Source organism: Diabrotica virgifera, chromosome 1, assembly GCF_917563875.1.
Source record: "Diabrotica virgifera virgifera chromosome 1, PGI_DIABVI_V3a".
Lineage (NCBI taxonomy): Eukaryota > Metazoa > Arthropoda > Insecta > Coleoptera > Chrysomelidae > Diabrotica > Diabrotica virgifera.
Window position 1 is genome coordinate 131845856 of NC_065443.1, and position 15645 is coordinate 131861500.

At 31.3% G+C, this 15645-nt stretch overlaps 1 protein-coding gene across 2 annotated transcripts in view; it reads right to left on the reverse strand.

The window, feature by feature from the left end:
* LOC114327030 (GTP cyclohydrolase 1) overlaps positions 1–15645 on the reverse strand; it is a 123619-nt gene that overhangs the window by 37782 nt on the left and 70192 nt on the right. For both annotated transcript variants that reach the window (XM_028275529.2, XM_028275528.2), the window contains exon 2: positions 4760–4969. In XM_028275529.2, the coding sequence (XP_028131330.1) occupies positions 4760–4969 (210 nt within the window). The remainder of the gene's footprint in view (positions 1–4759; positions 4970–15645) is intronic.

Genomic DNA, 15645 nt, shown 5'->3' on the forward strand with positions numbered 1-15645 from the left:
TTATTTTTCGTTCTTTATTTGTTACACTGTTACATTTACATACAGAAGTAGTGTTTAATTGTCCTCACAAAATGTTGTATTTTGTATTTATGTGTTGTTTTTTAAAATTTATTACTAATTTTCTCTCTTTATTTGTTACATTTGCATAAAAAAGTAGTTTTTAATTGTTTCAAAAATGTTGCATGTTGTGGTTGTGTTTTTTTTGTAAAATATCTTACTAATAAATTATTTTTATTTCTTTATTTGCTACATTGTTACATTGATTACTGGATTGATAATCAGTAATCGTCAATTGTCAATTCAGTCATGGCTTACTTAAAATTTAGATAAATTTAGACACCTAAAATAATGTGCCTTGAAAAATGAAAATACCTCGAAAACTAATAAATTTGGACATAGGGAATATTATATAAAAATTAAAGTACGGTAATGTTACTTTTCAATAATCATACAAAATACAGTGTGTTTCATTTAACATTACTGAGAAACTAATGTACTTGCGTTTTGACTCACCCTGTATTTGATATACAGAAAATTAGTAATGTCAATAATTCTTAAAAATTTTAACAATAAATAAAAGAATATGGCATTAATAAACCATTGCCGTTGTGCTTATTTTTATTTATACAGGGAGCTGAACTTACGATTTTCATAGAAAATTGGCTATAACTTTGTAAATACCCTGTATAACATAACAGACTTTTATATTTTTGTAATAAGAAAGTCAAGAAGATTTCGAATATAAGATAAAATATAGGATGTTCCATTAAAAAAAACATAAGTTTGGTCTGCCACGATGTTATCGAACACCCTGTAACATTCTAACTAATTTTGTAATGTGAAGCTCAAAATTGGCTACAATTTTTGTTATTAACTTTTATTGCTATCTATTACTATAGCGGATCTATTGAGCTTTACGACACTAATCAATCACCCTGTGAAAATTCTTAATTCTCAAAAATACATGTGGATCCGAAATAGGTACTAACGTTCACTGAAAATAATACTAGTAAACTGAGAACTGCACAGAGGAAAATGTAAAGATCAATATTAGCAATTAAACTTACAGACACGTTGAACCAATGAGATTCGCAGAAGAACGGGAATCAAAGACATCTTACAAAAATTATAAATGCTAGAATGGAGATTTGAAGGACATGTAGCACGACTCAGCGATGATAGGTGGACTCAAAAAGTGTTGGAATAGAGACCCAGTGAAGATAAGAGAAGACGAGATGACCACCGATGATGCTATGGACAGTATGTAGAGTGGGGGATAAAAAATTTTAACGTATTAAATTAGCGTTAAAGGACGTATGTGGTGCCCTCTGGGTAATACACCCATTTTGGTGAAGAATTTAGATTTATTGTCCCAAAGAACCCCCGCCTAATAAATTTCGTGTTGTTATCCCATGCCTGTCAGAAAATATTGAAGAAAAAATCAAATAAAGGTTTAATTTTGACACCCTGTATTTCGGTTATTGTCAACTTTCGTACTTAGGTAAAATAGCTTAAATCGACCTATTTTAAACTCAGGAATCTGGTTAAGGTATGACCCATTCGTTACCAAACACCCTGTAAATATGATTTTAAACTAATAAAACTGTGAGGGTCCCATTATTCAATGACTACAACCTGCCATCGCCTCCTCTTTAAAATCAAAACGTTGACGCACGTGTCACGTCGACCGTGTCATAACCATAGCAACAACTTGACAACTAAATCGGCGCTATCATTATCAGACAATCATCTCAATATTATCTTTTATTTCTATCGGCCCAAAGCGTACGGTTCGAAAGTTCCAAGGGTAATAAAGGCTGTTTTAAAATTTACTTTAGGATATAGATTCTTAATTTTAATTATATTACATTTCGGTAATACTTTAGTTGTTTTTGCGACTATGATGTTAAAACTTTTTTAATCCATAGTATGCTTGCTTTATTTGATAGATATATAAGTCTGTTGATTTCTGCAGTTGTACTACTTTGGTTGATTTGTTAGCCTAGATCAGGGGTCACCAATTGGCGGACCGCGGTCCGCATCCGGACCGTAAGCTAGATTTCTGCGGACCGTCATAAATTCAGAATATAGTGTTGGGAATTTTGAAAATGTTTGGCTATGAAATTGTGTTCTATGTTTGACTCAACTTATGTGTGCGAAGCCGGCTTTTCAAGAATGAACTTTATTAAAAATCGATACAGATCTCAGCCAACAGATGAATATCTCAACTCCCTAATGAGAATCAGTTGCACTAAACTCATTCCAAACTTCAGAAAGATTGTACATATTAATAACTATGTACAAAACTGAAGATCAAGAAAAACTTAGGAGAGACGTCATTAACATTCAAAGTATAAATATCTTACTTCTAAAAATTTCTCAGTAATAATTACAATACTTTTCGCAATAACTTATGCGAAAAATTCCCAACAAATACTTGACATTTATTAAAATTTTATAATTTATTATTAACATGGTTTGTTTAATAATTAATTATTTATTCAATTAGTTATCGCCAATGTGCTAATTAAATACGCCAATCATATAGTGCGATACGCACCATATAGTGCGACGCGCCGCCGTTGCGGTGGCTTAAGGGTCGAGTAAACGCGCCTAATTAACAATTAAAAACAACGGTCTAAATTGAAATAAGTTCCGATTACTCATTAAACTTCAATTTAGGCACTTCCTCACAAATAATAATTTACACATGAATTTTAAATCGTTTAAAACTCGAAGTCTATCAACTTTATAGCAAAATGGCACAAGATCATTTTTGTTTAAGATGACTCAAAAATGCTAAAAACATATTTTTGGGAGCAAAAAGGTAATGTTTCGAATTTGTTTAAAAAAATGAAACAATTTCTGCTTAAAAATTTCACCTGGCATCCTTCTGATTTGTTTATAGAACCGCGGATTTGGAAGAATCTGCAAAGAAACCAAATCAGAACAATCAGACACAGGTAGCATTAAACCCGGACCCCGGAAGTGTCTCAGGTTTTCGAAACGGACCTTCAGAGAACATAATTGGTGACCCCTGGCCTAGATATATGAATTCTGGAAGTCTCTTAATCATTCGAATGTAGGTATCTAGTCCAACCATTTTTGAATACCTGTTTATTGTTTTTCACAATCATATATTTTGTTTTACTAGTATTAACGTATGGACCAGGATACTAATATGCTATTTTTAAAGTTTAAAAGTTTACCGAAGATTTTCCACGGCAACCTATTTATTTATAGCAATTTTTTAACAAATTATAAAAAATTGCTTTAAGACGAAAGTTATTTTGATTTGTGTGATGAGTGATTTTTTCGAAATATGCTTATCTTAAGATACAAGATAGGGTTGACTTATTCAGGTCCTCTCCTACAGAGTCTACAGCATAAGTCTCCATCAAACAGCTCCACTGTTTGCAGCAGCCCTTTAACTGACACATGTCTAGTAAGGAAGCCTGTTATGACTCTGACCTGATTCCTACTTATTCTTCGCAATACTTCAGCTCTAGTAATACAGCTCCTTCAATAAGCATTTTGCCATGTGACCAGGCATGTTTTTCTCAAATTGCGAATTGTATTGCCTTCGAATTTAGGCTTTTTTAAAGGTTGCGGAAGATGCTTTTTGGCACATTGGATCTGGACTGAAATATTTTGTTGAATATTTCTGCACCAGACTCAACTGCGTTTGTAGATTCTACAGTTTCCTCTACCCTTTCCCTCTCGTGAGCAAATGTCCAATTTGGAAAGGTACTTTAGGTCAGTGTATGGGCACTATATGGTCATCCATTAATACCCCCGATTTCATTTATCTATTATTTATTGTTACTATGTCTACTACTGATTTTTTTAGTTTAATTACATTTTGATCATAAAGTCTGCATATTGTATAATCTGCTATATCTGTATCTTTTGACTATGATTATGGTATTTTTACAGAATGAATCCATAATTCGGTTCTGGCATTCTAAAATTTTATGTGCCGCTCATGTCAATTGAAAAAGGTCGGATTGCTCCAATTTGCTGTAAAATCACATTTTGTAGAACAGATTTGAAGTATTTTACACGACAAATGGAACGGAATAAAGAAAATCTTTATAAATTCATATCGAAATCAGAGGGTGATGGAGATTTTTGGCATATTTTATCATATAGGTACTAGATTATATTTGTATACAAGTACTAATATCTATCACTTGTATTGCTTTTCCAGACGTTAAGCAAATTATAAAATTAAGGATTTTTATGCTTATTCTCTTGTTAAAATACCTATATCTTGTTAACTAATGTTAAAGTAGAAAGGAAGTACAAAATAACACAGTTAAATGAAATACAACAAAAAAGAAAGGCATACGGGACTGCCAAAATTACTACCAAACTTTAAACGAGTCAAAAGAAAAATGACGCCAACGTAAAGAAGAAAAACACGGAAAATAGTAAAAAAATGTTGGATCAGATACCAGGATCTGGATTTATTCCAGATATAAAAGAGATGTAGTTAGGAAACTGTAACAGCTGGGGCATGTCATGAAGGGCGAGCGTTATAACTTGTGCAATTAATTATATACATACAAGGAAAAATACAGGCTAGAAGGAGTCATGAAAGAATGAGCATCTCTTAATCAATTTGAGAACTTGGTTTAACTGCTGATCTCTTTAGAGCAGTGGTATCGAAAGTGCGAATTGTCATGATGGTTGTCAACCTTCTTAGAGGAGATGGCACATAATGAACAATAGTTATGCAGCTAAAACTTTAACTTACCTTCAAGACTTTGATCATAACCTTTGGTAAAGAACAACATGGCCTTTGCAGCTCTTTCCGGAGTTTTTAATAGACCCTGTCGCTCTGGATTTTCCCCTAGTGATGCCAGTAGCAATTTGTAAGATCTCGACATTTCCGGTAACATGTCTTCTCTGGTGGGAGGACGGTGGTCTAATTCTAAATCGTGGTGGAAGGTGCAGTTCTCGTGACCTGAAACAAAATATTAAGTTAACAATCATCTCTTATAAAAAAATAATAATAGAACAAAACATAATACCACAAGAATGGAGATCAAGCATCCTTATACCTCTCTTCAAAAAGAGAGACAAATGGGACCCAGAGAATTACACAGCAATTAATTTATGACACACTATGCGAAACGAATATAGCCTAAGTTTTACAAACGATTAAATAGTGATTACAAAAGACGAAGTTGGTATTACGTTCTTTAACGGTAAAATATTGCAAAACCTCTAAATTTTATAGAACCGCTTAGATTGACATGAAATTTGGCATACACATAGCTAACAAGTCAAAGAAAAAAAGTTATATTGTGCCGATATGTGCTTTTGCCCTGGGGGTGGTTTTTACCCCTTCTGGGGAGTGAAAAAATATTCGTCCAAACTAAGTCCGGAAATGGATAAACTGACTAATTTTAGGTAATTTTTGCTCTATAGAGTTTTTTCACTAAGTCAATACTTTTCGAGTTATTTGCCAGTGAATATGTTCATTTTTTCAACAAAATAACCACGCTTTTAGACGGTTTTTCGCAAATAACTCAAATAGTAAGTATTTTGTCGAAAAAACATTCTTAGCAAAAATATAGACTATAAAAAATTTTAAAAAATAGTGTATATATCACGTCTCTATACCTAGTAGAAGCAGAGTTATAGCTAATGAAAAATAGGTTCATATTCGTATAATTCCAAATGGAATATTTTAACGCGAAATAATCAAAAATGAAGCACATTTCGGGGAAAACTCATTACAACGTATTTAAAGTGTTTAAAAAAAGCTTCATTTTGGTTTTATAAAAAAAATTTCTAGCATCAAAAGTAAACAAGTTACGCTCAAAATAAAGTTAGTCCCTTTTTTTGTAAAAAAATCGGGAAAATCACCCCCTAATTAGTATCTTAAATGAACTTAATCGTTACGACTTCACAAGTTTCTTGACTCGTGTATGTATTGTTTATACGTTCTGTAAGTTTCATCAGTTTAAAGTCCTTATTTTTGAAAGGGCGTAGTTAAAAGGGGTTGAACGAGTCACTGATCACGAATGTATGCAAATTTAGAAACAGCAAATCTTTATCAATTTTTGTCTAACAGAAAAACAAAAAAATACATGATATTCAGAAAAGCAATGCTGACTTTTTTTTTGTTTTTCGAGATTTTTGGTATCTCTAACAATTTTTAAGTTATTTTGAAAAAAAGCATATTTTTCAAAATTAAAATTTTTAAAAATTTTACTTTAACGAAATTTTTTCAAAAATAAGCACTTTGAATCGATGAAACTTACAGATCATATAAACACAACATAAGTAAAATAATTTGTGGAGCTGCAACGATTAATTTCATTTAAGTTTTTTTTGCCAAAACAAAAGAGACCAACTTTATTTTGAGCGTAACTTGTTTAAATTTAATGATAGAAACTTTTTATAAAATCAGAAATAAAGATTTTTTTAAACACTTTAAAAAAGTTATTATGAGTTTTCCCCAAAAAATGCTTAATTTTTTGAATATTTCACGTCGAAATATTCTATTTGAAATTTGGTGAATATGAATCTATTTTTCATTGGCTATAACTCTGGTTCTACGAGGTCCAGAGACCTAACGCGTACACCATTTTTTTTTTACTTTTTTACAGGCTATATTTTTGCTAAGAACGTTTTTTTCGACAAAATACTTACTTTTTGAGTTATTCGCGAAAAACCGTCTAAAAATGTGGTTATTTTGTTGTAAAATAAACATATAGCACAAAAGTTACTTAAAATTAGTCAGTTTACCCATTTCCGGACTTATTTTGGACATATATTTTTTCACCCCCAATAGGGGGTGAAAGTCACCCCCAGGGCAAAAGCACACATCGGCACAATATCACTTTTTTTGTTTGACATGTAAACTATGCGTATGCCAAATTTCATGTCAATCCAAGCGGTTCTTTAAAATTTAGAGCAAAAACCGTGAAAGAATGAACTATGACCTCAGCTTTATGATGAGAAAATTGGAACAGGAATATATAAAAAAAGGTATGGAAATAAACCTAAAGAAAACTGAATGTCTAAAAACGGAAAATACAGAAATAAAACAGCTGAAATAAACGAAAGTAAACAAATCAAAAGAACGGATAATACAAGTATTTCGGTTTCATAATATCAAACAAAAGAACAACTGAAGAAGAGATTAAAATAGGACAGAACAAACAAGAGACTGCATACGAAAATAATTGAACCCGGTACTGTGGGATAAGGACATCAGTATAAAAACAAAAAGAAAAATATATAACACCAGGACAAGAAGTATCCTGACTTATGGGTGTGAAAATTGGATAATAAATAAGACAATCAAAAACAAAATAAGGGAACAGAGATAGAATGCCTAAGAATAGAACAAATAACATAGAGATTCAGAAAGAATGGGAATGAACTGAGATATAACAGACTACATAGAACAGAAGAGATTAACCTGGTACGGACATGTCAGACGAGCAAACAAAAAACGTTGGATAAACAGAATAACAGAGTTAATCATGAAAGGGAGAAGGAATAGAGGCAGATTTGCAGAAAGAAGAAATATGCAGGAAGGGGGCTGGCTTTGTTTTATATTAGGCAGTAAAAATATTATTATAGCATATTACTAACTTGTACATTTTTTTAATAAGATTTTTTAATAAGGTTTATTACCCAGTATTCAATAGTGTAGGTATCTACTAATATAAAAATAATTTTCTTTTAAATGGCTTTGTCATTTTTTAATGCTCTGAGTAATTATAGCTTTGTTAATATATTTTAAAAAGTTGGATTTTCCACAAAAACTTAAGATAATTATAAATATATATCAAATAAGTAGGAGTATAAATAATTGATAATTAATAATGCATTACATTATATAATTTCTGCTTTGCTGTTAATGTAGAAAACGTGAAAATCTTTATGTGAAATAAAACTTTAATGTTAAGAGAATACTAAATATTAATAAAAAATACTAATATAAATAAATATAAAATAGACTCGAAGGTCTCGAAGGATGGATTTTTTTGCAGGATTGTTTGATAAAAATTCTTTATAATTTACTGGTATTATTGTTCGAAAAATTTTTAAGGAAAGGTACTCCGTTGTCAGACGTACGAAAGTTTAGAAAGCTCTACAGTTAGAAAAAATCCCCTTCCCGAAAATTTTCCAAAATATAAAAGTTCTCTGACTCGATATGAATAACTGAAAAGAGTAACTTTGATACAGCTTGCATTTTGAAGCTCTTTTGTGGCGCGTTTTACTTCAAATTTAGCGAATATTATGGAAAAAATCTTTCAAAATAAAACTAGAATTTTATTTTCCGCCAAAATGAAAATACATTTTCGCGCCACGTAATATTCATATCAGCTCTTTTGTAGCTGGAATATTGTACGCGCCACTAATTTTTACGGCGTTTATCGGTTTTTTATTCTTGTATCAGGAGTTTTTCAGTTTTTTATAAATTAAATGTATGAAGTTGAATGTAATGTTTCTCGATTACACGTTAAGCGTTATAAATGGTCGCCCTTGTCGCATTCTCTCCCAAATGGTCTAGTAGTTACGACACCAGACTTGTGACAAAAAAATCTAAGTTCATATCCCAGCCATCCTAATAATTATGGCCGGCAAATAAACTCGGATTGCACGATCAATCTTAGCGTCTTAACCACTACAACTACATAAACCATTTCGGCGATAATGGATAAATGAATTATACTTTTTGAGTTCTGAGCTTTTATACTTCTGAACTGCTTAACCGATTTTGATCATTAAACATGAGTTGGAAACGTATTGACAAGTAGTATCTGATGCATATAAGGTCAAGTATCATAACTGAAGGTATTACAGGAATTACTGAGCTTGATAAACCCTTTTTCCCATAAGAAATATATTTGTTCATACTTATGAAGCCTATAATTTAAAAAATTCGAATTTGAAAAGCTTAACTCAACGATATTGATTTGGTGTATTTGCGGTTTTCCTGTCCCTCCTTGAACCTAAGATATATACGCCCAAAAAATATGCCATTTTGTATCTACCAAGCCCTATAGCTGGCTTATGGATAGTCAGTACTATCAGAAGACGCATAGGTCGTATTTAAATTTTTAAAATTTTTGAGTTTTGGGGACGAGAACGAAAAGCAGTCCCTAAATGGGAAGGGCCGTAAAATCCACACCCTTGGACCAAAATGGAGGGTTGACATATCGATGGGCGAGTCTTTTCCTAAACTTTAAGATGAGATTTGGTCCAATTTTCAATTCAGTCAGATTTAGAAAATCGAATATTTCGTGTATAATATAGTGTCGCATGTAGATGTAGGAGTATCGTGCGTCACTGACGAGAACTGCCGTTCTCTGGTAATGAGAAAAATTAATTTATTCAGAATATTTACAGTTTTAAGATAGCTTTATTCTACCATTTTACCTTGTAGGACGTGGTAAGTTAATAAAATTAAGTATTATAAACCTAACCTATCCCTCTTTTAAACTAGTTCCGCGTTCAATATTTCTATTACATTCAAGGTAACAACCAAACGGAAACGATCAACTAACTTTCCTTGAAATCTTACTCGGTATAGTTTACTTCTGTTTAATGACAATAAACATAAGTTTATTCTAAGAAATATCTTAAGTACCTATCTAAATTGTAAAGTTTTAATGAGTAGGTATGTTCCCCAAATTATCTTTAGGAGAGATTCCTTTACGACTTCCCTAGTTGTAGAATACTGATGTTTTTGAAGTTGCAATTGTATTGAATCATCTTCTTCTTTTGGTGCCTATTCGTTTCTAATATTGGCGATAATTCTAGCCATAATTATTTTATTAACTGATGCTTTAAATAGGTTAGTTGTTTTTTGTAGATAACCGTTTCCTTAAGTTCTTTAACTATGATATTTTTCTTCTCCCAATTCCTCGATTTCCGAATACTTTGCCTTGAAGGATTATTTTCAGTAATCTGTATTTAGTGCCTTTCTCATTATGTGTCCGAGATATTCTCACTTTCTCCTTTTAATCGTATACATCACTTCTCTTTCCTTCCCCATTATTTGTAGTACGGTCTAATTGGTAATCTTGCCCGTCCATGATATCCTCAGCATTCACCTGTATAGCCATATCTCGAAGGCTTCAAGTGTTTTCTCTATCGCTTCAATGAGTGTCCAGGGTTCAACTCCGTAGTATAATATTGAGAAGATATTACATCGTAGTAGTAGCAGTAACACATTATTTGCCATCTATGTAATGCAAATAATGCGTTAATTAACGACATTAGACGTTACTGTGGCACCAGAATTAACGTGTAATCGAGAAACATTATTATTTAAGTTCATACATTTATATACAGGGTGAGGCAGATAACTGGCCTATTAGAAATATCTCGATAACTAAAGGCAACAGAATCATGAAAATTGGAATACAGGGGTTTTGAAGGATGATCTATTAACTAAAAATATTTTCATCTCTTTGCAACTTCCGGTTATACCGGAAGTTGCTTATAACTTCGTTTTTTTAAATGGGACACCCTGTATATTTTTACATTTTTGGATTCTCTTCGATGTCTTCTTTCTTAAAATATAAGTATTTGTAATGTTATACAGGGTATTTTAAAAGATAATTACGTTTTTTTATTAATTTCGTAGCAATATTCACACCCTGTAGAATTCTAGTAGTTTGACAACTAAAAGTCTACTTACGTTCAAATGATTTTTAATACAGTCTACTATTGTTAAGAATCATTAGTATAGCTAAATTTTTAATTTAAATATACAGGGTTGGTCGAAACACGGAATGAGTATTTTCTGAGTTTTCTTAAATGGAACACCCTGTATTTTAGTATTGTAATGAAATGATAATTTATGGTACTTTTTTATTTCTTAAACATTCCCTATCCCTAACTGCTTTAATTTGTTCTTAATTGTTAGTCGCACCAACAATCTTAACTACGTAGGTATTTTGATAGCTAAACCATTATTGGCAATTTTAAGGATCAGTCTGGATTAATATGTATTTATTTCTGAAAAATTATTTGTGATTAAATATTTTCACGGCCAACCTAATAAAATGTTACGTATTTTTTGTTGCAATTAATGTTTAGCTTGAATCACCAATAACTCACAAATTAAAGCAGTTAGGTATAGGGAATACTTATAAAATAAAAAAGTACTGTGAAATATCATTTCATTACAATACTAAAATATAGGGTATTCTATTTAAGAAAACTCAGAAAATATTCATTCCGAGTTTCGACCAACCCTGTATACTAAAATTTCAAAATTAGCTATACTAATAATTCTTAACAATAATAGACTATATTAAAAATCACTTGAACGTAAGCAGAGTTTTTAATGTCAAACTATTACAATTCTACCGGGTGTGAATTTTGCTACGAAATTAATAAAAAAACGTAATTATCTTTTAAAATACCCTGTATAATATTACAATACCTTATATTTTAAGAAAGAAGACATCGAATAGAATCCAAAAATGTAAAAATATAGAGGGTGTCCCATTTAAAAAAACGAAGTTATAAGCAACTTCCGGTATAACCGGAAGTTGCATAGAGATGAAAATATTTTCATTTAATAGATCATCCTTCAAAAACCCTTTATTCCAATTTTCATGATTTATTATAAAATAAACTTTTGAAAAACTCGTGATACACGAACAAAAAACTGCTAAACGCGGTAAAAAACAAAATAAGTACTCAATATTCCAGCTACAAAAGAGCTGATATGAATATTACAAGGCATAAAATATACTTTCATTTTGATGGAAAATAAAATAATAATTTTATTTTGAAGTATTTTTCATAGTACCTACATATTCTACAAGCCTCGCCACAAAAGAGTTCCTTTAACTTTAAGGTTCTTTTGTGGCGAGTTTTACTTCAAATTTAGCAAATACTATGAAAAAATATTTCAAAATAAAACTATAATTTTCTGTTCTATCAAAATGAAAATACATTTTAAATAAGTAATACTCATATCAGCTCTTTTGTAACTGGAATATTGAGTGCGCCATCCATTTTTACGGCGTTTATCGGTTTTTATTCTTGTTCTAATACGAGTATACCTCAACAGTAATCACCAGATTCTGAAAATAACGGCACGCTGCTGTGATAAATAAAAAACAGAAAAAAATAAATGCATAATCACCAAAGACAAAATGTGGGCTAATAATATAAAGCATACATAAGTCTCCCAGTAACTTAAATGTGACAGAAAGATCCGGGATGAATAATTTAAGGAACAGAGAGAAAAAGTTCTAAGATTTATTGCGAAAATCTATGGACCAATAAAATTTGTCTGTTCGGGATTTAGTGAGATGATCACGAACACTTAACACCTTGGGAAAACTCATCTCGTAATAATAGAAAAGTAATCAAACTAAAAATCTAATAAAGTGGCACGAAAAAACCAATAGCACTCTTTTTCTGCACTGGAATAAATTTTCAAGAACATATTTATGAATTAGGTTTAGATTAAATCAACAATATCGATACACCAGTTCCAAAGAGAACACGTCTGAATTTTAGTGATTTGTGAGTTAAGTATTGGAAAGTGCTTCAAAGTATTGGAAAGTGCTTCTGCAATATTTACGCGTTCCAAAGGGTAAAACTCTATAGTAGGGGAGGAAAGTACGCTAAATTTGCAGTCACTTGAGCGTTATCTGGACCTATTGGGTTGTGAAGAATACGTCCTAAAACCAAAAAAGAGTTAAGTAAAGTTTTCCATTTAAGTGGGGACTTTCCATTTTTAATTTAATTTTCCATTTCAAATAATCGTTATTTCGATTATAGAGCCATCTATCCATAATTCTAAAAAATGTCTCGAATAAAAGTTACTTATTTTTACGTAAGGAATCCAAATTTGCAATAAAAAATGGGGACTCCTATTTAATATTTTAAAGTTACCCCCACCACTCTCCGTGGGGGGTCGTGTTTAGTGTCATTAGATAGATTTTTCAAAAATATTGAAAACGTGTATTTTGCAGTTCTTCGATCTGATGTTTATTTCGCGAAATATCGCGGGGTTTTTATTTAAAATTTAAAATTTACCACCTACCCCTCTCCGTGGGGGATCGAGTTTGGTATAACATCATACTTATAACAAATATGTTAAAAGTGCAGAAGAAACACTAGAACAACAACCTTGGCTAAAGTTTAAGCAATTTCTTTGTTTGAAATATTTTAACCTTGCTTTAGTAGTTTATAGTTTTTATGTATTATATTAGACCAGTCTGTTTATTAATTAATTCTATTATGGGGAAGTGATCAAGTTTTCATTGCAGATTCTTTAACTGATGTACATAAAATTGGCAATTTAAAAGATATTCAACTTGATAGCATCTATTATTAAAAAAATTCAGTCTTCTGTGTTTTTATATTTATATGCATATGATTAATGATTATAGGATTAAAATAATATATCTTCAAAATCGTATTTCATTTCATATGCAAGATTAAATTAAAAAGAGCTGAGGATAACGTTATACCTGTTAACTTATTTTTCTTCTTCTTCTTAGTATGCTTCATCCTTTAACAACATTGTTGATTTGACACTGCTTTAAAATTTTCAACGAGGAAGCATGTTGTCTACTCTCTTTACTTTCACCTTCTCTTGTACAACCAATAGCATCAATTCATATTTTGAATTTCTTAGTATGTGACCAAAATAGTTCAGTTTTTTTTACATTATAATGTTAAGTATTCCTTTTTTTATATTTCTTTAGGTTTCCGTGTATCTTAGGAGATGTGTCCATAATATGTATCCATAATATCGACCATTTTTTGCATTTCTATAGCATCAAACGTTTTTTATTCGATTTTATCTATTTTTCAAAATTCAAATGTATTTTTTTAATTGTTGCAATAGACAAGGCGAAAACGGCGGGTTCGTTAAAAAAATATTCCCATGAGATTTTTTTGCATTATCACATTCGTGAGACATCCTAGAATTAGGTTCAAGAAGTCACCCACGCAAAAAGTGGTCCAAATTTTTTTTGAACAAGTTTTTTTGTTCAAATTGCAAAAACCAATATTTTTGGCCAGGGAAATTTTTTTTTTAGATTTTTTGGACCATTCTGGGCAAAAAAGATCTCTTATAGTTTTTCTCTAAAGTTGATCGTTTTCGAGTTATAAGCAATTAAAAATTGAAAAAAACGAAAAATGGCGATTTTCAAGACTTAATAAATCGCTAAAAAGTTATTATTATGAATGTCAGAAAGTGACTAAATCAAAGTTTAAAGCCCCTGCTACAGGATCCTGAACAAATTTTTGTCATTAATTTATTACTAAGCTATTATTTTTAAGTAATAATGAGCAGTAAGATCGTATTGACTGTAAAGCGGCTGTAAATGTGAGTGCGAGTAAGATGCACGATTGGACTGCCGGAATGGCATCTCTTTCGCACTCACAATTGACGGCCACCTAGTACGTGCATTTCGCTCATTATTATTACGTAAAAATAACAGCTTAGTAATAAAATAATGACAGAAATTTCTTCAGGATCTTCTAGGGGGCTTTAAACTTTGATTTAGTCACTTTCTGACTTTCATGATAATAACTTTTAACCGAGTTATTACTTAAGCCTTGAAAATTGCCATTTTTCTTTTTTTTTCAATTTTAAATTGCTTATAACTCGAAAACGATCAAATTTAGAGAAAAATTATAAGATATTTTTTGTCCAGAATGGTCCAAAAACCCTAAAAAAATTAGTCCGGGCCGAAAATATTGATTTTTTCAATTTGAACAAATAAAAATTGTTCAAAAAAATTTGGACCACTTTTCGTGTGGGCGACTTCTTGAATCTTATTCTGGAATGTCTCACGAATGTGATTATGCAAAAAATCTCATGGGAAAATTTTTTCCAATGAATCCGCCGTTTTCGCCTTGTCTAACAAGTATCCAAGACGAACTCATGATGCGGACAAAAATTATCGATACTTTTAGACAAGGCGGAAACGGCGGGTTCGTTGGGAAAAATATTCCCATGAGATATTTTTGCATAATCACATTCGTGAGACATCCCAGAATAAGTTTCAAGAAGTCGCCCACGAGAAAAGTGGGCCAATTTTCTTTTAACAATTTTTTTTTTAATCAAATTGCAAAAATCAATATTTTGGCCCGGACTAATTTTTTTTTATGTTTTTTGGACCATTCTGGACAAAAAAGGTCTCTTATAATTTTTCTCTGAAGTTGATCTTTTTCGAGTTATAAGCAAGTTAAAATTTGAAAAACGCGAAAATGGCCATTTTTAAGGCTTAATAACTCGGTCAAAAATTATTATTTTGAAAGTCAGAAAGTGACTAAATCAAAGTTTAAAGTCGCCGTTACATGATCCTGAAGAAATCTGTGTCATTAATTTACTACTAAGCTGTTATTTTTAATTAATAACAATGAGTGGCTGTATCCTATTGACGCTGCTGTAAATGTGAGTGCGAGTAAGATGCACAATTGGACTGCTGGAATAGCTTCTCTCTCGCACTCAGCATTTACAGCCCCGCACACGTGCATGGCGCTTATTATTATTACTTAAAAATAACAGCTTAGTAATAAAATATTGACAAAAATTTCTTCAGGATCTTGTAGGGGGGGCTTCAAACTTTGATTTAGTCATATATTGACTTTCATAATAATAACTTTTAACCGAGTTATTAAGCC